The 20,747-nt window shown below is 52.8% G+C and overlaps 1 protein-coding gene across 1 annotated transcript; it reads left to right on the forward strand.

Annotated features, from left to right (window-relative positions):
• Nucleotides 1–333: 333 nt before the first annotated feature.
• Nucleotides 334–19,732, forward strand: FHAD1 (forkhead associated phosphopeptide binding domain 1). The gene is made up of 21 exons (XM_034068406.1): nucleotides 334–432; nucleotides 766–903; nucleotides 4,720–5,001; nucleotides 5,308–5,431; nucleotides 6,258–6,388; nucleotides 8,075–8,140; nucleotides 8,510–8,614; nucleotides 8,983–9,090; nucleotides 10,047–10,121; nucleotides 10,462–10,614; nucleotides 11,594–11,780; nucleotides 13,308–13,378; nucleotides 13,623–13,760; nucleotides 14,312–14,419; nucleotides 14,619–14,708; nucleotides 14,937–15,162; nucleotides 15,640–15,721; nucleotides 15,845–15,960; nucleotides 16,477–16,636; nucleotides 16,964–17,069; nucleotides 19,686–19,732. Exons 1-21 carry the CDS (start codon nucleotides 334–336, stop codon nucleotides 19,695–19,697), a joined length of 2,577 nt encoding a protein of 858 aa, XP_033924297.1. The 3' UTR covers nucleotides 19,698–19,732.
• The last annotated feature ends 1,015 nt before the right edge of the window (nucleotides 19,733–20,747 follow it).

The following is a 20,747-nucleotide window of genomic DNA, read 5'->3' on the forward strand; positions in this document are numbered from 1 at the left end:
GTCAGGCTGTGCACCCCTGGGAGGTGTGCGATGCATGGGGACATTCCCATGTGCTGTGTTGTGCTGCTGGGTCAGTTGCTTGGGAAAAGGAGGAGGAAAAAACTGCCTCAACCCAAACAAAGAGAAAACACACCCAGGAAGCAGCGGCTCCGGCGCGGCCGAGGTTTCCAAGGCTACTGCGGGGCTCTGGCCAGCTTGGAGCAGGGCTGCCTTTGGGTTGATTTGTTGTGATTTCTAGTGTGCAACTTGGGCAAGGAGTTCTGTGCTCAGCTGTGTGTGTTGGATGGCGATTGCTGAAGGAGGAGTTGTTTTTAATGCAAGGTGAAGGGCTGGATGATGAGAGCCTTCCTAAGGAGCTCAGAGGGGTGTTTTCAGCTGAAACCACACACCACGACCATCGGCCGGCACGAAGGGTCCGACATCGTCCTGCAGGTAGGGGCAAGGAAGCTGAGTGGTGTAAATGAGTGGTGGTTTGGAAGCAGGGAGAGGGATGCCCATGGCAAGAGTTGGAACTGGGATTTAAAGTCCTTTCCAACCCAAACCATTCTATGATTCTCTGCACTGTGGTCATCAGTACAAAGCATAAGGGCTTCTAGCCTGCTGGATGTCCAGCAAGAAGAGGGAACATTGCAAATGAGTAACCAGAGCAGAGCTGCATTCCAGCCAGGTTTCTCTTGCTTGCCTCTTGGTTGTCAGTCCGCAGGTGTAGCCCAGCATCACGCAGCCCTCGAATTCACTGCCTCAGACAACAGTTTCTGCCTTCAGGACCTCAACTCCCCCCATGGCACCTTCATCAACGGCTGCCAGGTCCAAAATGCAGCCGTCAGAGTGAGCCCAGGTGATGTCCTGCGCTTCGGCAAGGGGGGAGCAGCCTTCGAGCTGGTGGTGGATGGGGCTGCCCAGGTAAGGATGGGAGCTGCTGCCCAGGGAGCAGGAGCAGGCTCCCAGGCTTGTCTGGTTTATCAGTGACTGTAGCGATAGGACAAAGGGGTGATGGGTTCAAACTGGAACAGGGAGGTTCAGGTTGGAGATAAGGCAGAATCTCTTCCCTGTGAGGGTGCTGAGGCGCTGGCACAGGGTGCCCAGAGAAGCTGTGGCTGCCCCATCCCTGGCAGTGTTGAAGGCCAGGTTGGACACAGGGGCTTGGAGCAGCTGCTCCAGTGGAAGGGGTCCCTGCCCGTGGCAGGGGTTGGAGCTGGATGAGATTTAAGGTCCCTTCAAACACAAACCATTCTGTGATTCCCTGATCCTTGGAAAAAGATGGAAGGGGAGGAATGAAAAGCTTGAGCTCCCCCTGCTGAAGAAACTCAGGCAGTTTATTAGGGAGAAGGAAAAGGGAAAGGATTCCCAAGTGGAAGCTGGCCACGAGCAGGCATAGGTCTGGAAAATGTCTTTTTCTTTTCTTTTTTTTTTTTGCTTTTTTCCTCTATTTGCATTTTATGTTTCCTCAAAAGCTGTGTACTGACAGAGGAGGTGAGTTTCAGATCAAACCTTTAGAGCAAGTGAAAAGGTCCAGCCCCAATGGATGCTTTGCTTGGCAGCAGTGTGTGTAACCGAAGCTGTCATGGTCTGTGCAGCAGGGTAAAGGCATCACAGCGACTTTGGCACGCAAAAGATTGCAAAGCAGCTGTCAGCTGGGACAGAACATGGTCGAATGCAGTGGCAGTTCCCAATCTCCAGGAGAATAACTGTCTGTGGAGGTTGTTGAGCCTTCGGGTTATGAAACAGTGAAGGACTGGTGAGTTCCAGTGTTGGTTTTATTATCCGGGCTCTTGAGGAAGCCAAGAAAATAGATAGAGCCCAAGAATATGCATGCGTAATGTGCCTGGTAGTGAGGAGCCATGGAGCGTGGTCTCCCAGCAAAGAAAACTCACTTGGAGCCTGTACATCCAGATATGCAGTTTTGGAGGTATCAGCAAGAATCCCAGCACAGCAAGCAGACCTGCTGCCTCCAGAGCTGGCCAAGAGAACTGTAGAAGATGCTCAGCTGCAGGATGAAGCCAGGGCAGTGGAGTGCCAGCACTGGTTGGGTGAAACTGGTTTGTGCTGGAGGAGGGAGCACTTTAACCTCTGACAGTGTGTGTGTGTAGGATGCACACAGACCAGTAGTTTTGAACAGTGACACAGAGGAAGCCCTGGGGGAACTTCTGCATTGCTCTGGGCTTTGTGATCTTCTTCTGGTGGAACAGCTTTGAAGCCTGACCCTGCTGACTGTGGAGTACATCACCCCAGCACTGCACCCTGGGAAGTGTTTGTGGTTCTGGCACAGGGAGGTCTCTCATTTTCAGCAGAGTGAGAGGAACTCGCAATGTTGTAAAGATGAGCAACACCCAGAGACAGTCACACCCCTGCAGTAGCCTTGAGCACAGAACAAGTGCCCACAGGGGCATTACAGGTGATGGAGTAGTGGGAGAAGAGTTGGGTGATGGAATTCGGCCTCCAGGCCAGGTCCAAGGCCATGTTCAGCCTTTGTAATTGAAGGCTACGTGGCAATGTATGAGACCTTGGTGGTGGAAGCTCTGCTCATAAGGAGGACAGCAAATAGAAGCATGTAAGGCCCTGCGTGAGGGCTGTTAAATGCAATGGCAGGGTAGGAGTACCACAAGAAGCTTTAGATCAGCAGAGAAAATGGGAGCAATGGCAGGGTAGGAGCTGTGAGCCAGGAGAGGTGTGGAATGAGGGCTTCCAGGTTCTTCAAATGATGTGGACCATTCTGGTTGTCAGATCAAGAGAGGAAGGGAAGAGCTCCAAAAGCAGCAAAGTTCAGTATTTCAGTTGTGTTTCAGCAAAGCATTTGAGCTTCCTGAGCTAAATCTGACCCTTGGGGAATGGGAAAGGACTAAAATTCTGCTTCACCTCAGATCTGTGCCTGGGTTTAAGGCTAATAACATTCACAGACCCTTGCTGATAACACAGTCTTTTTCCACCGTAGGTGTCTGATCTCCCCATGAACCATCGCACAGGGTGGACTGGGCAGGTCCAGGTGATTGCAGAGCCCAAACCCTCGACTCCTGCATCTCCTGACCAGCTCCCCTTGCTGCAGTGGCAGCATCCCCCTGGCTCTCCAGGCAGATGGGCTCCTGGAGCTATCAGCTGTGTATCCCATCCACTGCTGTGGAAGCGACCCAGGAGCGCCTGGGCTCGGAGCATGGCCACAACCACCTCACTGGATGCTTTCAGCAGGACCTCAGCAGTGAGGCCAGGTACTCTCTGATGCAACCATGGTGGTTTATAGCCTGATGTCCTCTCTGAGCAGCTTAATGTTGAGTGGAGTTGATGTGAGTGGTGGCAGTTGTGATCTGAGCATTGTCAGCTACTGGGTGTGAGTCCTTGTCCAGTGGAGATCCATGGTGTGGTGCTTGGTGGCATTTGGGCTGGTAAAGCAACAAGCTGTGACATGTGAAGGGGAATGCCATTGCCCCTGCAGCTGAGAGAGACTTTTCCTCTTCCTTTTTCCTCGTGTGATGACTAACTCTCTCTGCACTGGTGATTCATGCACCTATTTCCGTCTCCTGATTGAAGTGGTGATTTTGTCTACTTTGAAGCACAGTTTCTGGCTGTCTTGAGTGCTGGAGCTTTAAACTAGGTCTGTAGTTGATATGTTTCTGAAAATCAAGTATGAAATAGTGATGGAGCAGAGGCGGGGATTGGGGGAACAGTGCAGCTGGAGAACAAGGCTTCTGCTGCACATGGAGTTTGTTATGGCTTCATACAGAGTCCAGTGTTCTTCCCGGTTTAGGGTTGAATCTTTTGAAGAGTCATAAGTAATACAATAAATCTACTAGAAACATGGGACAAGGGCCTGTAGGGACAGGCCAAGGGGAATGGCTTGAACCTGCCCGAGGGGAGACTGAGATGAGCTCTTAGGCAGAAGCTGTTCCCTGTGAGGGTGCTGAGGCGCTGGCACAGGGTGCCCAGAGAAGCTGTGGCTGCCCCATCCCTGGCAGTGTTCAAGGCCAGGTTGGACACAGGGGCTTGGAGCAGCTGCTCCAGTGGAAGGGGTCCCTGCCTGTGGCAGGGGTTGGAGCTGGATGAGCTTTAAGGTCCCTTCCAACACAAACCAGGCTGGGATTCTATGGATACAAAGTAAATTGTGGTATGTGGAAATACCACTGGTGCCCCAGAGCACTGTGCAGTCCCAGCAGCATCACTGAAAGGTGTGTGCGCAGACAGAACTTGAACCTGCAGTGAAGGTACAGAAATGAAGCTGCTGCCTTTGAGGCATTTTTGGTTCCCAGAGGTGCATTATGCCTTGCTATTGTGCAGACTGTTTGCATTCTAATTGTCTTTTTAGTGCCAAATACTTGGTTTCTCTGCTGGTTGTGACCCAAAAGTGTAAACTATTCACTGCCTTACAGTAGTTTTAAGACTAGTGAGAGTGATACTGCAAGAAGCATTACTTCTGCCTGCTCATGCTGATGTTTGTTGCCATCACATTTGTTCTTTTCCAGTCTCAACCAGCATCTTGAGTGATGGTGTGAGCAGCGTGGGGAGAGCCCCTTCCCTGGGAGCTCAGGATACAGAAGAGAAGGTGAAGGTGATGCTGGGGAAGGTGTGAGGGATGCAGACCCTATCCTGGTCCTTGGCAGAACCTTGCCTAATGGTTGTGTGTCCAATCACGAGTCCCTGCAGAGTCTGCTCTCCTGGATGGGGACTGATGTGTGGATAGAGGGTGTGGGCACAGCCAGGGGAAGCAGGTCCCATGTGGTTGGTGGCCAGGAGTTGGTCCCCGCTGGTGTTGTGATAGCTCCAGGCTGGCAGATGGCACCCTTAATCTCCCCACAGGGTGAGAAGGAGGAGATGGGTCACCTCTCTGGTTTGGAGACAGAATCAAAGCAGAAAGATGCAGCAATAAGACATCTGCAGGAGGAGATTGCAGCGATGGCAAAGACCTTGGCTCAGGTGGCGGCAAGGAATGAGGTGGAGCTGACCCAGAAGCTGCTTGCCTTTGACCAAGAGCTGGAAGCCAAAGCAGAACTGATCAGAGCCTTGAGGGAACAGGTACTGAATAACACCCTGTGGTGAAGAGGAGCTTCTGTTGAAAGCAGGTTCCTGGCAGAGAAAAGGTGATGGGATTCTGGGTTGCTGTTGGCATTGCTGCTGTGGCTGCCCCGAGGTGAGATGCTGTGCAGTGCCTGTCTTCCCAGCAGCTTCCCTTTCTCTGGACTGAAGCTAAGGTGACCCTATATGGAGCAGTGACTGCTGAGAGTTACTCAGAGATGCTGAAGAGTAACCAGTCAGACCTGGAAGCCTGGACAACAGGTAGCAAATGGCCTGCCAAGGAACATGGGCAAATCTGTTTTGCAGATCAGCAACCTAGAGAAGGGCTCGAGCCAGGTTTTCAGCCATTCCCTCTATGAAAGAGACCTGGAGATTGGGAGGCTGCGGAAAGAAAGTGAGAAGTTGAAGCGGGACCATGCTTTGACTGCAGGTATCATATCCTTGGGGCCCAGGAGGAGCATGAATCGGTTTGGGACTGGCTCTTGATAATGAGTGATCACTGGCAAATGATTTATAGTGACCCACAGAAGTCTTCTGACCTGGTTTCTGTGTCCTGAAGCTTGGTGGGAATTCTGGATGGTGTCTGATGTGACAAGGGCCCCTGAAGCAAGGGACAGTGTGGGGATCATAGGCAGGGAGTGATGGGACCAAGCACCCTGGTAGGGGAAAACAGCCTCACGTGGTGATCAGGGGAGGCTGAAAGTGATGAGATTCAAGGGCTGCCATGCACACTGGTGAGGAGACCTGATCCCCAACCTGCTGTGGGTCTGCATGTGGCTGCAAAGGCCACCCCAAACCAGAGGCCTTTCCCAGTGGCTTCTATCCCTGCCTTTATCAGGCACAAGGAATGCAGCTGGTGCACAAAGCTTTGGCTTTTGTAATGTATTCAGATCAGAATCAGAAGTGTTCTGCTAGTTGCACTGGGGGAGATAAGGCAGCAGTACGGGCTCTTGGCAGGGAGGAGGCGTCAGAGACATGGATCTGACATAGCCAAGCAGCAAACAGATCCCTAGGAGCTGCTCATCCCTCTGGGAGTATGTGCTGTGATGCCCCAGGGAACTTGTTAATGATGTTAGCTACTTGTTAGTGACTCTGTGACTAGCTAACTAGTTAGCTAGTCAAAGAGCAGTGTCCAATACAGCATGCCAAAAGCTGGACCCGCTTCCCAAGGTGGATAGTTGTTGAGGAGGGAGGATGGGTGCTCAGGGGTTTTGGCAGGGATGCTCTTGGGTAACCTATGTTCTATGTTCTCCCAGGTCTAGTGACCAGCCTGCAAAGAGAGATTGCCGGGAAGGAGCAGAAAATCCAGCAACTCCAGCAAGATGTTGAGAAAGTGAAGAAGGAGACCAGAGCAAAGGACAATCAGCTGGCAGTGCTTTCTGCCAAGGTTGACAGCATAACTCACATAGGGGTTAACATGGGAGAGCTGAGAAGGCTCACACTTCTCCCTGTTGTAGCAGCTGTTCTTGCATGGATATTTCTCAGGGCAGTTGTAACCCAAGAGTCCTGGCTGTGTGCACATGGAAGGTGCAGAGCTGCACCTCTGGCCCTGCTGTGATGGGGACACAGAGCAGTGTCACCTTCCTCAGCTGAATCCCTCTCCTTGTTCTGCATTCAGGTGCTGTGTGCCCTGGATTCCTGTGATCACAGTAGCCATTTGTACTCCTGAAGTGCTTGTGCCAAGATCCTCCTGGGGAGCCATGGAAACCCCTTCATGTGGCTCCCTGTGGCCCAGCCTGTTTTCCCACACAGCAGGTTGTTCCTCTGTGTTTGCAGCTCCCTCCTCAGCTGGCAGAACTGCAGCATCTGCATAATGAGTGTAAAGCAGTGCTCTGAAGATGAACGATGTGCCCTGCTTTACTGAGGGGCAGCCCTTTTACTGGTGGCAAAGGGCTGATACGCTGATTTCATTTCACATGAGCTTGACATGACCATAGGTGGATATCGCTGGCCCAGGGACTGGCCACACTCTGCTTAGGCAGCTCATACTCAAATATAAGGTCCTTTGAAGCAGATAAATTGCTGCCAGCAGGATGAGTTGTCTGGTTCCTAGATCTCTGTGCAAGCTCAGTCAGCCTGAGGGCAGTGTGGTCAGAGTGTGATATCCTCAACTTCTTTGGACATAGAACCTAAAGGAGCTACAAGCAACCTGGAGAGAGGCTTTGGACAAGAGCCTGTAGGGACAGGCCAACGGAAATGGCTTGAACCTGCCCAAGGGGAGACAGATATGAGCTCTTAGGCACAAGCTCTTCCCTGTGAGGGTGCTGAGGCGCTGGCACAGGGTGCCCAGAGAAGCTGTGGCTGCCCCATCCCTGGCAGCGTTCAAGGCCAGGTTGGACACAGGGGCTTGGAGCAGCTGCTCCAGTGGAAGGGGTCCCTGCCTGTGGCAGGGGGTGGAGCTGGATGAGCTTTAAGGTCCCTTCCAACCAAAACCATTCTATGGTTCTTTAAGCTCTCGAGCTGCTATGTGCAGGAGGGGGACCAGGTCTCCCAGCACATCCTGCTCTGATGGCCCAGGCTGCTAGTGCTGCGGCACAGAGCGTGTCCCAGAACATTCCTCTGCATTTTCCCCTTGCTCTGTGGATGCAGGAAGATCCAGACTGAGACAGGAGCTGCACACACAGGCTTGCAGGAGAGGGTGCTCTGGGCAGGCAGAACAGAACACATATTCCCTGAATGCCGAGCTGCAGAGCATATTCTGAAGCAGCCTGGGAATACCTGTTAATGTCATGTTCAGCTATGGATGTTCTGAGGTAGTGTTTGTTTTCCTGCATCCTTCCCCCTGTCCTTGTTCTACTGCTTCTAAGGCCAGAGGAATTTCTCCCTGTCAGCTATGCCCTGCAGATGTTTCTCCTCTCAGCCAGGTGATGCTTTAATGATGATAGTTTCATATAGGCAGTTCCAGGAATGGATATTCTTGTGCTCTGGTACCTTGATGGCCCCATCAAGGACACTTGGCCATTCCATTGAGATCTAAGCACAGAGCTTGGCTTTAGCACTCGAGTATCTGTTGACATTTGCTGCAGTACCTGCCTGCCCTGATGGTGTTTTCCCGTGTTGCCATTCATTCCAGTGCTCTAGAATCCGAGAGGAAATGAAGCAGGAACTCAGAGAGCGGGAAGTAACAGCGTGCCGGAATGTGAGTCTGAATTCATTTGGAGTGATGGAGCACACGGGAGAGCTGCAGAAAAGCATCATCCAGGGAATAATTAACTGGGCATTTTAAGGGAGGTGTTTTGAATCTGGTTCCTGTAAGAGCAAGTGCATAATGAACCGGAGAAGCATTAATTGTAGCACTAGATTGCAATGCAGGTGGGTGCAGTCAGAAAGAAGGGTGGAATTCCACTGGAAATTTCATCAAACCAAAGTAAATATAGGTAAGAAGGAAATTCCAGGGCACACAAAATGGGAGAGATGGGGAAAATGTATGGCTTACTGGTTCAAGTCCTCCCAAGAAGCAATGCCCAGCCTCACTGGTGAGACCCTCACCATCATGGGACTCTTGCAGCGCATCAAGGAGCTGGAACATGACCTGGAGAGGCTGCAGGGGGAAATCCAGAAGTACTGCATTGAGCAGGAGAGCATCCAAAGCCAGCTGGCTGAGAAAGCCAAGGTAACAGCCTGGGTGTGAGGTGTGTGGTGGAGCACGCTTGTCGTATGGGATAGCAGCAAGCCCTGGGAATGCAGGATGTATGGAGAGTGGATCCAAGTGTGCAAAGCTCTTCCACAGACCCCACTGGGAGAAGCTAGCTCAGGTAGCAGACCATAGGGTAGAAAGTTGAGGATGGATGATGTCCACAGAGAAAAAGTGCCTTTAAGGGTCTGATGCCACAAACCCACCTCCTGCGAAAGGGTTGCTGCTGCTCCCCTTGTATTGCAAAGCCATGCTTGGAGCCGCCTGATGTGAGCAGCTGGGGCAGGAGTCCTCAGGATGCCATTCCAAGGTATTGCTTTGATATGCAAATGCTCTCGTTGTTGCAGGCTGAGGAGGAGCTGAGGGAAGCTGGAGCCAGGCAAGCTCTGCAGCTGCAGGAGATGGGGTGCAGGGAGCGCCTGCTGCGAGCCGACCTGGCTCGGGCCAAGCAGCAGGTAGGGATGGGAGCAGCAGCAGCAAAACCATGGGCTTACAAATAGGGAAGGTCATTGTGCTCCAGTGCATGCAAAGGTTTAGAGTCCTGAGCACCAAACCCTGGCATGGGGCTTAGCCTGTGGTCAGATGCAGTGTGGCAGGCTTATCCACGGGATTTGTGTAGAAGCTGTAATAGGATACAGAAATGCACTATACTCTGTGTAAGCACAGTTCTCCTGTCCAGGACCTATGCAAACCCCCCTCTGTGCCTCTGCAGAGACAACCCTTTGCAGAATAACATACTGCTGCATCACCAGGATAAAGCCTTGCTTCATGCAAGAAGGAGGTGCCACCTCCCCAACATGGAGTCCTGTTAGCTGGTATTTGTTAGGAATCCCACTCCATGAGAGGCCCAAAAACCTCTGAAGAGTTTGATCACATGTTTGGAAAACAACCCTGGGGTTTGTGCAGAGCAGAGCCCAAGGGCTGATGGAGGCTTTTGGGTCTGCCATGTGGGTTAGCACAGGGATGGATGGCTATGGAAGCACCAGCTGCAATGCATAAAGCATAATGCATAAAGCACTAAGCTGGTGGGAATGGCTGTCATCTCCTGCAGAGGGGTTGGGGGTGTCATCCCCTGCCTGCCCTGGCTGTTTCAGAGGAGGAAATAAGTGTCAGCCATGGGAAATCCCTGCTGGAAAGTGGGATGGAGTATCCGCCTGGCACAGACGGTCTGTCCTGTGCAGTGTGCACCAGGCCTCTGCTATGGGAATCCTCCCACAGCGGTAGAAGGGCAGCAGGAGACACTCAGGACATTGTCAAGGGATGTCTGGAGGAGGGCAGGCGCCCTGCGTGGGGCCTCATGTTGGAGATAGCAGGCACCAGGGCACCCCTGGCATTGATGGGTTGGGCAGAGCAGCCCAGAAGAGAGAAGTGATCAGTGATTTCTGTTTCCCTGTATTGACCTGTGCTGTAGCTGGAGTCCTTCAAGACCCAAGTGATGCAAGTCTGTTCTCCGGCAGCAGCAGGGAAAGCCATCACAGAGCAGCAGGTGAGTTTGGATGCCAGTGCATGGAGATGGTGCCTTCAAAGCCTGGCATGGCTTGAGACAGTCACGGTGCCTGTTATGTATACTAGTAGTGTCCAAGCCTCTCCAGGTCATAGTTGTTCCACAGCTATCCCAGGTTAACAACACTGCTCTGTGATACAAAGGAGGTAGGATCCTTTGTGTGCTTCCAGCTTGGATGGGGTCATTGTGCTCTGTCAGGGGTCTGACATGGCTAAGAGCATGCAGCAAGCCCTAATTGCTGCTCGCTGGGACAATCTATGGTCCCTCAGGTGGAAAGGGTGTTAATATAGTGCCTTGTTCTCCTCTTCCTTCTGCTTTGCAGGTGATAGAGAAAGTCAGACAGGTCTGTGACGAGAGCCAACAAAGTCATGAGAGAGAGAAGTGTCTGGAAGAGGAAATAAGCTCCAGGCTTGCAAAGGAAAAGGAAGTGTCTGCAAACGCTGAGGTGTTCAGGAAGTCCCTGCAGGAGCTCCAGGTCAGCCTGGTCAATCTTGGTGATCAACAGGCAGGAGATGAACAACACAGGGCAGTTTTCTTGGCTTGAGTATGGGTCAGAGAAAAGGGAGGCTGTGTCCAGGCACCAGTCAGTGTGCAGCAATCCATATCCATGAGAATGAAGCCCCAAAAGTGTGAGTTGGAAAGAGACATGAGGTGTTGCAGAAGCATGTCTGCTCCTAAGCCTGCTGGGAGTCATTCCCACGAAGGATAACATAGAATGGTTTTGAAGGGATCTTAAGATCATCCAGTTCCAACCCCTGCCATGGACAGGGACCCCTTCCACTGGAGCAGCTGCTCCAAGCCCCTGTGTCCAACCTGGCCTTGAACACTGCCAGGGATGGGGCAGCCACAGCTTCTCTGGGCACCCTGTGCCAGCGCCTCAGCACCCTCACAGGGAACAGCTTCTGCCTTATCTCCAACCTGAACTTCCCCTGTTTCAGTCTGAACCCATCACCCCTTGTCCTATCACTGCAGTCCCTGATGAACAGTCCCTCCCCAGCATCCCTGTAGCCCCCTTCAGACACTGGAAGCTGCTCTGAGGTCTCCATGCAGCTTCTCTTCTCCAGGCTGAACAGCCCCAATGTTCTCACCCTGGCTCCATACAGGAGATGCTCCAGCCCCTGATCATTCCCATGGCTTCCTCTGGACTTGCCCCAGTAGCTCCATGTCCTTCTGATGCTGAGGACACCAGAACTGCACACAGTGCTGCAAATGAGGTCTCACAGAGCAGAGGGTCAGGATCCCCTCTCTGACCTGCTGCTCATGCTCTGGGGGTGCAGCCCAGCACAGTGAAGCTGGGTCATGTTCATTTCCTCATTAACCAACCCATACCACCCCATGAAGTGTCATACAGAAGTGTTCACATGGCTGTACCCAGGGCCTTCAGGGCTGTTGTGTTCATTGCTGAGCCCCAGCAGCCATTGATCCAGCTTGGTCATTGGGCACGTTTGTTCCAGGCTCACCTGAGCCGGTCCTGCAGCAGCACCAGCCTGCGAGGGGAGCTGGGGAAGCTGGAAGCCATGCACCTGGATCCCTCCATCTCCACCATTGGGGTGGCAGCTGTGGAAATGGCACATGTGCTCCTGTCCTGGCTGGAGGCAGCAGAGCAGCTCCTGGCTGGCGTGGGGATGGACCTGCACAAAGGTCTGTGTCCTGCTGGTGTCCCTGGGAACAAACCTGCTCCAGGCGGGATGTCCTCCGTAACCTCTATAAAGGAGAGAGTCCAGTGTGAGCTGGGCTTGGGGCTGCCAGGCCCCCAAGTTGGTGCCATCTCAGGCAATTTGTGCAACTAAGAAGCCTGCTCAGGCAGCGTGCATGCTCCTATTGCCTACCTGTGCAGCACTGTCACCCAGCTTGGTGTGACCTACCACCACAGGGCTCTGGGGGGTGTTGTCTGTGAGGTGCAATGTCTGCATGGGCAAACCCCATCTACTGACATCACGGTTATGCCATCAAAGTGGGATTTGCCTTAGTGGCATTTGGGAAACGCTTGTGCTGGCTGAGATCTGAACCCTTGTCTCAAGGTTCCGCATTGCTTTGTCTTCCCCTTCCTGGGCTGTCTCTGTTGTGAGGTTTGGCAGAGCAGTTGCATGGAGTTTGTTAGGTGGATGGTGCATGGAAAACACAGCAGCTGTGGGAGAGAAAGAGCTTTAAATCCAGTCCAACTTTTATCCCAGCACTGCCAAGACCACCACTAACCCATGGCACTGAGGGAATGGGAACACTTCCAGGGACAGTGATTCCATCACTGCCTTGGGCAGCCTGCTCCAATCCTGAGCACTCCCTCACACAGTACAGATCTGTGTCTGTCCCCTACATTGTGTTGTGTTGCATTGCAGCAGATCAGTGATGTGTCTGACAGCAGCATGGGACAGGGAGCATTGCTCCCATGGCAGCATTGCTGTCACAGTGCTACTGCACAGGGGGTGCAAAGCCCCATGTGCTGGGTGGCAGTGGAGTGGAGCTGGGTGGTGTTCCATTGCTGAGGGTGCAGGAGGAGCTGTGAGCCCGCTGTGGGTACCAGGGTGGTGGTTATAGCACCAGCAGCATTGTGCAGCAGTGAGTGAGGCTTGGCTCTTGCGGAAGTGCTGGGCATAGAGAAGATGGGGTGATGCAGCAGGGTGGGTGATAGCAATACAAGTCTCTGGCTGGGAGCAGGGATCTGAGCTCTGTGCAAGCTGCCTTCCAGCCACATCTCGGCAATAGCAGCCATCTCCAGGGTTGGGAGTGTGCTGCAGCTCCATAAGTGCAGCAGGGAAACCCTCAGCTGGCCCCAGAAGCCTTTCCAAAGGGTCTCTGAGCCTGAATCCCAGAGCAAGCAGCTATGAGGGGCTCCAGACTGGTCGCTGAGTGCAAAGCACAACTGCTGCCCATGGGTCTCTCTGACACCAGCACATCCACTGCCCTAACCTAGGAGTGAAACCCAGGTCCGGTGTGTTTCCTGGGTATCCCAATGAGCACAGGGAATGACTGTGTGTGAAGTCAGTGGTGGTCCCTTCTCCCTGCTGTCTATGGACCTTCACCACCAGGTGAGGGGATTGAGGGGCAGCAGTAGCCAAAGTGATTTTTGTAAGGTGGCAAGCAGCATCCCCAGGCCTCAGAGGATGCTCCAGGAGCTACTCATGGGCTGTGTGAGCACCTTGTATAGTGAGACTCCATTGGCTCTTGCAGGGCTGTTGGCTGCTCTTGGGACATTGGTGGAAACCAGTCAGGAAACTGCCCAGAGGAATCAGACATTACAGGTACAGACACATGTCCATAAACCAAGGTGATTTCTGAATATCTGAGGTCTCTGGGTCTGCAGTAAATGCAGGGGAAGGGTGAAGATGGAGGCAAATGTCAGTGTGTTGGTATCCCTAATGGGGCAAGGATGGACAGTATATCCTTGTATGGAATTGTTTGTGAGTGAATAAGCAGGAGGCTTATGTCTTTCCCTGCTCCTAAGGTGCTTGCTGTCACACCTTGGTATCTGCTGTATCCCTGTAGGCACAATTAGAGGAGGCCCAGGAGTCACAGGCAGCTTTGCTGCAGGAGCACATGAAGCAGCTGGAAGCAAAACATGAGCAAGAGCTACAGCTAAAAATCGAGCACATTCTGTTGGAGAAAGACAAGGAGAGCAAGGAGGTACGGGGGCACTGATGTGTCTTAGGGAAATGACTGCTAGAATAGATGTCTGTAATAGTGTTGCCTAGCAAGAGGAAGTCTTTAGGCTCAAGTTGTCTGGATGCAATCCCACGAGCCCAAAGTACCCACTGAGAAGCACTGGGAAAGAGCAGAAAGCAAGGAGCACCATCCAGATCCTTGAGCTTAGGAAGGCATTGCGTTGTCTGTAGTGAATGGAGTGGAAGTAAATGGAATGGGGACAGTGTGTTGTGGTGTCTTTAAGACAGTTTCTAACGTGTCTGTTGCCTCTGGAATTGCTGTTTCCCAGTGTCAAGTTCTCTAAGGAGGTGGGTAAGGAGCAGCCAAGAGGCTCTTCCTTCACCTCTGCTTCACCTTTTCCTCTTCCTCTCCTTCATTGTGTTGCCTTGTGTCCTGCTGAGCTTTTCCCCCATAACTTGTCCCTGCTCCAGAGCAGGGATCCTCCTGGCTGCTTTCCTTCTTGGAGTCAAGGTCTTTTCCCTAATGATGTGTGTTATTTTCCTATACTGGATCTGTGGGCTGTCAATTCCCAGCTCCTGGAGAGCGCCATCACTGAGGAGAAGAGCAAGTACAAACAATCCCTGGAGAAAGAACAGAAGAAGATCCAAGACCTGGAGAGCCACCTGAGGAGCATGGCTGAGGTCAGTGGCCTGCACAGAAGGTAAAGCAGAACTGCTCACCCTTAGAATGAGCACATCTGAAAGTGCTCTGTAGCATGCTGGGCCATCAGTGGACTGTGGGTTCCCTCCCTCCCCAAATACACCTCAGTGCACATCTGCAGAGAGAAAGGTGGCTCCCTGCAAGCTTGGTACCTTCATTACTGCTCATCTCCTCTTGTAGGCTATAGAAAGAAAGTCAAAGGAGCAGGAGGCTGCTGACTGCAAGCTGCAAGAAGCTGTGCAGAAGCTGGAGGAAACCACAGTGCAAGAGGTAGGTCCAACACCCTGTGTGCAGGCAGAGGACTCGGCTGGATGTGCTTTCAGTGAAGAAGGTTTCTCTGGTCCCTGGTTGCAGGGTGCTGCAGCCTCCCACCTCCCTGATATCCTTCCCTTCCCCCTGTGTTTCTGACCACTAGCCAGGAGAGATGGTGTAGATCGTGATCCCAAAGGAAAACACAGGCAGTGCTTCCATCCAGCATCACTCATCCTTGTTTCCTAGATGGTGTTACAGCAGCAGGTGCTGGTCCAAGACGAGCAGCTCAGGACCCTTCAGGAGGAGAATGAGTTACAGAAACAGAAACTACAGGGAGAAATAGAGGAATACAAGGAGCAGAGTAAGCAGCATGCACTGACAATTGTGGCTTTAGAGGAGAGGCTGCTGGAGGCCAAGGAGCAGCAGAAGACACTGGAGGAGGAACACACAGCGCTTGTGGAGAGAATGAAAGGTAGCTGCAGCATCTGCACTGGGAACCTTGGTTAATGTGAAACTGATAGAGAGGGAGCAGTACATTTGCTGCTATGGAAAGCATTGTTTGTGATATTGATCTGAGGTTTGTCTATGGCAGAGCAAGCTCAATGAAGTCCCTGAAGATGCTCTTTCACAGGGGGTTGCTGTCTGTGGCTTTGGGGAATGTCAATAGCATGCTGTGGTCACAGACAAGGCTTTCTCACTGGACAAGGGTTCTTGCCCTCTAAAGCAAGGAGACTTTAGGCTGCACCCAAGCAGAAGAGCTGCTGAGCAACGAAGGATGTGGGGAACTAAGTGCTGTTAGAACCACCAACGTTCCTCAGTCTTCAAAGGAGGAGGATCTGACATTCCTTTTCCTTCTTCCCGTGAAGGAAAAGACGTGTATATCAGAAGTAAGGCAGGCCAAATGTGTGTGCTATGAAGAAGTGACTGGCATTGCTGTTGTGTCCTGCAGGATTTCAGCGTGACACTTGCCAGGCATCACCGGGGGCTTGGCTGGAGGTTTGTCCTGCTGCAGAGTCTCACGGCTGTCTGCGGTAAGCAGCGCTTGCTGGTGATGCCTTGTTCAGAACAGATACCCCCAGGAGAGCTTAGGAGAGCTGAGGGGGATGACTGCAGCTTGTCCTGAGCTCTTATTTGTCCGTGATTCTCTCCCTCAGGAAGTTCAGGGAGGAGCTGATCATGGCACAGAACACGCTGCTCTCCAAGGAGGCTGTCATCACTGGGCTCACCAAAGAGCTTGCAGAAACCAGAGCCAGGCTGACAGACATGAGAGGTGGGTGGATCATGGTTTCCACCTTCCCATCCCTCTTCTGGGCAGTAGCAAGGTGGACTCATGCAGATAGCAGGAAATAGGTACTGCCATCCTCAAGCAACACTGTTGTTGTCCATCCCCTTCGGGTTGGTGAGTTCCTCCCTGTCCTGGGCTAAGCAATAGTGGTGATGGTGGGTGAAGGTAACCGGGTGGAGAATGAATGGGCAAAACTGAGGTATCTTTCTCAAAATGCTATTGGCAGGCTCCTTTGAGCCTAAGTCATCCTAAGCCTTGCCTGGGACTCCACAGTGGGCACCATGTGCTTTAGGGAGGTTGTTGTTCTGCAGTCCGAAGGGAAACAGCCATAGCAAGTGATTGCTCTGGCCTATGTCCATGCAAAGGGACTGGCTGTGCAGTGATTTAATAGAGCAAGGTCTAAGGGCACACATCCATGAACATGGTTTCACCAAGAACTGCAGATCCCCCAGAGCTGGGCAATGAGACAGCCAGAAACCCCTAAACCTCTTGTAACCCCAGGGGAGCTGAGTGAGGAGCACAAGGTGGAACTGGAGCAGAACCTGATCCGGCTGAAATGCCAGGAGCAGCAACTGAGCCTGCTCCGAGAGAAGCTATCCTGGATGGCCAGCCTGGTGGAGAAGAAGGATCAAGCCCTGGAAGCAGCCGCTGAGGAGTTAAGGTACATGATGCTGTGGCTGGATGCTTTGCAAATGCTGTTCTGTAGATTCCCAGTGGCTGATGGCATTTAGGTATCTCCCAAGATGCAAAAGGCACGTGGGAGTGAGAGCATTGGATTGGAGCAATGTTGTCTCTATGGAAGTGCCATGTGAACTCAAAGAGGGCTTTAGCAGAGCCTGTGCTGGTGGATGTATAACCAAGTCACTTGTAACTAAGTGAATGTTCCCACTCACACCATGGTAGTCATTGGTGGTGCTGCTCTCCACAAGCTATTTGGGCAGCCTTCATCTGTCAGGGTGTCCCACAGTGGTCTTGTCCCTTGGCACAGGCAGGCCCAAGCCCACTGCCAGGAGCTGAAGGATGCTCAAGAAATGGCAAAGAAGCCAGAAGCTGCTCCTGGGACACCAGCACAGGCAGAAGAAGCTTCTAAACAGGTAAGTGCACACAGAGGCTGCTGAGGTCTGGGTGTGCTGAGAGCATCCATAGTGCATGGTGTTTCTCAGCATCGTAGAATCAACCAGGTTGGAAACGACCTGTAAGATCTTCAAGTCCAACCATTCCCCAGCACTGCCAAGTCCACCACTAACCCATGGCATTGAGGCCTTGTGTATGCTGTGTGTGAACACTTGCAGGGACAGTGACTGCAGCCCTGCCCTGGGCAGCCTGTTCCAATGCCTGAGCACCCTCTGGGGCAGGAATTGTTCCTCAGCTCCATCTAAACCTGCCCTGGTGCAGCTTGAGGCCGTTCCCTCTTGTCCCATCCCTTGTTCCTTGGGAGCAGAGCCCAGCCCCTTCCTGGCTCCATCTTCCTCTCAGGCAGTTTAGGGAGCCATCAGGTCCATGGCCAACCTCATGCCTGCTCAGAGTCGGTGCAGTATCTCTGGCCATCCTTTCCCTAGCCAAGGGCTGCAGATGCAGCCTGATGAGCTGATGTTTGCACAGCACTTTGGAACCAGGAAATGTTGTGTGTGTGCTAATGGTGCTATAATTGCCAATTAGAAGGGATAGCAGCCTGCATGTGGAACGATCTGCAAGTGCTGCCTCCTCTTTCCTTGCTGAGCAGTCGATGCTGGCTCTATTGGTGCCATCCCCGGTGCTAGGGAAGGGAGGAACAGAAAGGTTCTGCAGCAGCAGATGGAGGGACTGTAGGAACCGTACATCCTGTACCACAGCAGTGGCAGACAGTGTGCCAGCAGGGAAGGCTGCAGTGTGGGGGCCAAGCAGTGACTCACAGCCAGCTGACAAGCAGGAGGTATCGCTGTCCTGTTCTGCACGTGGGGATGGGGAGCGTTGGAGACCCAACCAAAGCCGTGGTTCAGGAATAAGCCATCTCTCACTGAGCAGTACCAAAAGACAACAGCAGCCAGACCTGAATGGGCACTTTGCAGCCATCAGTATCTGTGTGCAGGGCTGCCCCATCCCAGGTTTTGGGATGTTTATCATCATGCCACAAGCTGGATGGGGCTGGAATGGGGAAATCATAGAATTAATGAGGCTGGAAAAGCCCTTTCAGCTCATCCAGTCCAACCCTTACCCCAGCCCTGCCAAGGCCACCACTAACCCATGGCATTGAGGCCTTGTCTCCACACTGTGTGAACTCTTGCAGGGCTGGTGCCTGCAGCCCTGTCCTGGGCAGCCTGTTCCAATGCCTGAGCACCCTCTGGGGCAGGAATTGTTCCTCAGCTCCATCTAAACCTGCCCTGGTGCAGCTTGAGGCTGTTTCCTCTTGTCCCATCCCTTGTTCCTTGGGAGCAGAGCCCAGCCCCTCCTGGCTCCATCCTCCTCTCAGGCACTTGTAGGGAGCCATCAGGTCCCCCCTGACCCTTCTCTTCTCCAGACTGAACCCCCAGGTCCCTCAGCCGTTCCCCATCTCCCTTGTGCTCCAGGCCCTGCACCGGCTCCATTGCCCTTCTCTGGCCCCACTCCAGCACCTCAAGGTCTCTCTTGTAGTGAGGGGCCCAGAACTGAAATGCATGGGTCTGGTCTAAAAATGAGTAATGCCTGAGGTCATTCATAAATGCAGGATGCAGAGTGAGTTGGGATGTGTGTGCTGAGGAATATGAAGGCAAAGCCAAAGAGCAGAATGCTGCTGTGGGCATTCAGAGCACCTCTCCTGGCTCTCTGGAGCATTTCCACTGCTTATGTCCTTACTAGGGTGCAGCTGGCTCAGCAGAGTGTGAAAGGGGTCTCGAATGCTGCTCTTGTATCCCCACAAATCCACCCAGAAGTGTGTAGAATGAGATGCTCTGAGTGACCGGTGCCTGTCACCAAGGCTGTTTCAGCCAGGTTGAAGCTGAGCTCCTGCTGAGCCAGATCAGTGTGAGTGAGAACCGGCTGCTCTGCCTCCTCCAGGAGTCAGTGTTGGACTTGACTAACCTCGGCTTGAGATGCCGAGGCCTCAGGCACGAGGAGGTGATCCAGCGCCAGCGGGAAGGCTTGGCTGAGCTCCGGGAGAGGGTGAAGGTGCTGGAGAAGACGCAGTCCTCAGGTAGGGGAAGGTGCATCCACCTGAGAGGAGGAGGTGTTTGCAGAAGGGGTTTGGAGGCAGAGATGGAAGCGAGCAGGTGCCTGGCGATGTGCACGGCCATTCCCACCCTCAGGTGCTGCACTGCTCAATGTGAGAGCAGCTTTCAGCCAAAGGAGCTGAGCTCTGGGTGTTGAGGTCTTGCAAGTGCTGGATGTTGTGAGAATCTTCTGCATGCCCAAGCTCATTTTCTCTCAGTCCCTTTCCATTGTCTATATCCCTGTATTGAGAGCACTGTGGTGAAGCATCACCATCTCTGTTAGAAGCTGCAAGTAGAGGAGCTGTTTGTGGTGTGAGCTCTGAATGACCATCTGCAAAACAGGCTGGGGAAAGCAGTGGCCAAACCCTAGGAAACCCTAGGTCTGCAAGGAAAGCTGGTGCAGGCTCAGCTCCAGAGCCTGTGCATCTCTCCATGCACAGTCACCATAAGAGGAAACCTGGCAAGCCTCAAAAGCAGCTGAGAGATGAAGCCTCAGCATGCCATACAGAGGGTGGGATAACCCAGTGGCTGTTCTTTTACCTCCAGCTGCCACAATGAAGGGTTCAGAGCCTCTGGTGGTCCTCACAAAAGACTTAGCAGAGGAAATAGTCCAGAGAACAGGTCATGAGAAGGAACCCGCACCCGTGTCAGGGCCAAATCCAAAGGCCAGCAAGGTAAGGAGGCAGTCTGTGGTTCATGGTGCTTGGGTTATGGTGCTTAGCCAGAGAAGTGCTCTCTGTAATAGGGAGAATTCAATTTTCTAATATCCTAAGAAAGAAGCCAAAAGGGGAGAGGGGGAGATGGAAAATCTGGCAGCATGTGAGATGCTTAACCCAAAGCCAGGCATTCCATGGGCTCCATTGGTCTTTCCCTGTTTCTGCAGGTTCCTGGCTGTGTTCCTAATGGGGGCTCACATGGGGCAGTGAGCTGGGAGATGGGCGACACGACAGACTTTGGTGAGAAGATGGTGAGTGAGTAATGGACATGTTCAAATGGTGCTTGTAGAGTGTAGGTGGTCTTCAAACACACCTCAGATGTAAGTGAGGGGGTCTCTTCCCACCGAAAAGGGCAGGAAAACATCCATCAGGGACAATGGATCATCCTGAAAAAGGAAAAATATCCAACCCCAAAGAGTTGTGCAGCTCGGAACTGAATCCCAGGCTGGTCCGGAGCTGGGAATTGAAACCCAGGCTGGTCTGGAGCTGGGATGCACTGCTATGTGCCATGCCAAAACCTGAGTGCCTCCAAGCACACAGCCCAAAGGAACCACAGTCAGGTGTGGGTTTAGGAGCACTTGGCAAAGCTTGCAGAGGGGAAGCACTCCCTGAAATGAAACAGAGGGAAGCAAACTGTGCTTCCTGTGTGACACTGGCATCTCCTGAGCTGGGCAGGGTGGAAGCAGATGGAGGAGTTGGCAGGGCAAGGAAATAATGCGCTCCCTGCTCTTCCTGCAGTACCTGGATGCAATCAGTGCTCTGGGAAGCCTGATGAAGGTGGAGGCGCTGTCGGGAATGCAGTCTTTGAGGCACCTTCCTCCGGAGGAGAGGGGAAAAGTAGGGCTGCAGAGGCAGAAGGGCCTGGAGCTGCTCTGTGACAAGATCAGCAACC

The sequence above is a fragment of the Melopsittacus undulatus genome, chromosome 12, assembly GCF_012275295.1.
Source record: "Melopsittacus undulatus isolate bMelUnd1 chromosome 12, bMelUnd1.mat.Z, whole genome shotgun sequence".
In the NCBI taxonomy this organism is placed as follows: domain Eukaryota; kingdom Metazoa; phylum Chordata; class Aves; order Psittaciformes; family Psittaculidae; genus Melopsittacus; species Melopsittacus undulatus.

Coding starts and splice junctions, on each gene's coding strand:
- FHAD1 (XM_034068406.1), top strand. CDS start 334: ATGATGAGAGCCTTCCTAAGGAGCTCAGAGGGGTGTTTTCAGCTGAAA. Junction 10,615..11,593: donor AGTCCCTGCAGGAGCTCCAG/GTCAGCCTGGTC, acceptor CGTTTGTTCCAG/GCTCACCTGAGCCGGTCCTG. Junction 15,961..16,476: donor CAGGCTGACAGACATGAGAG/GTGGGTGGATCA, acceptor TTGTAACCCCAG/GGGAGCTGAGTGAGGAGCAC.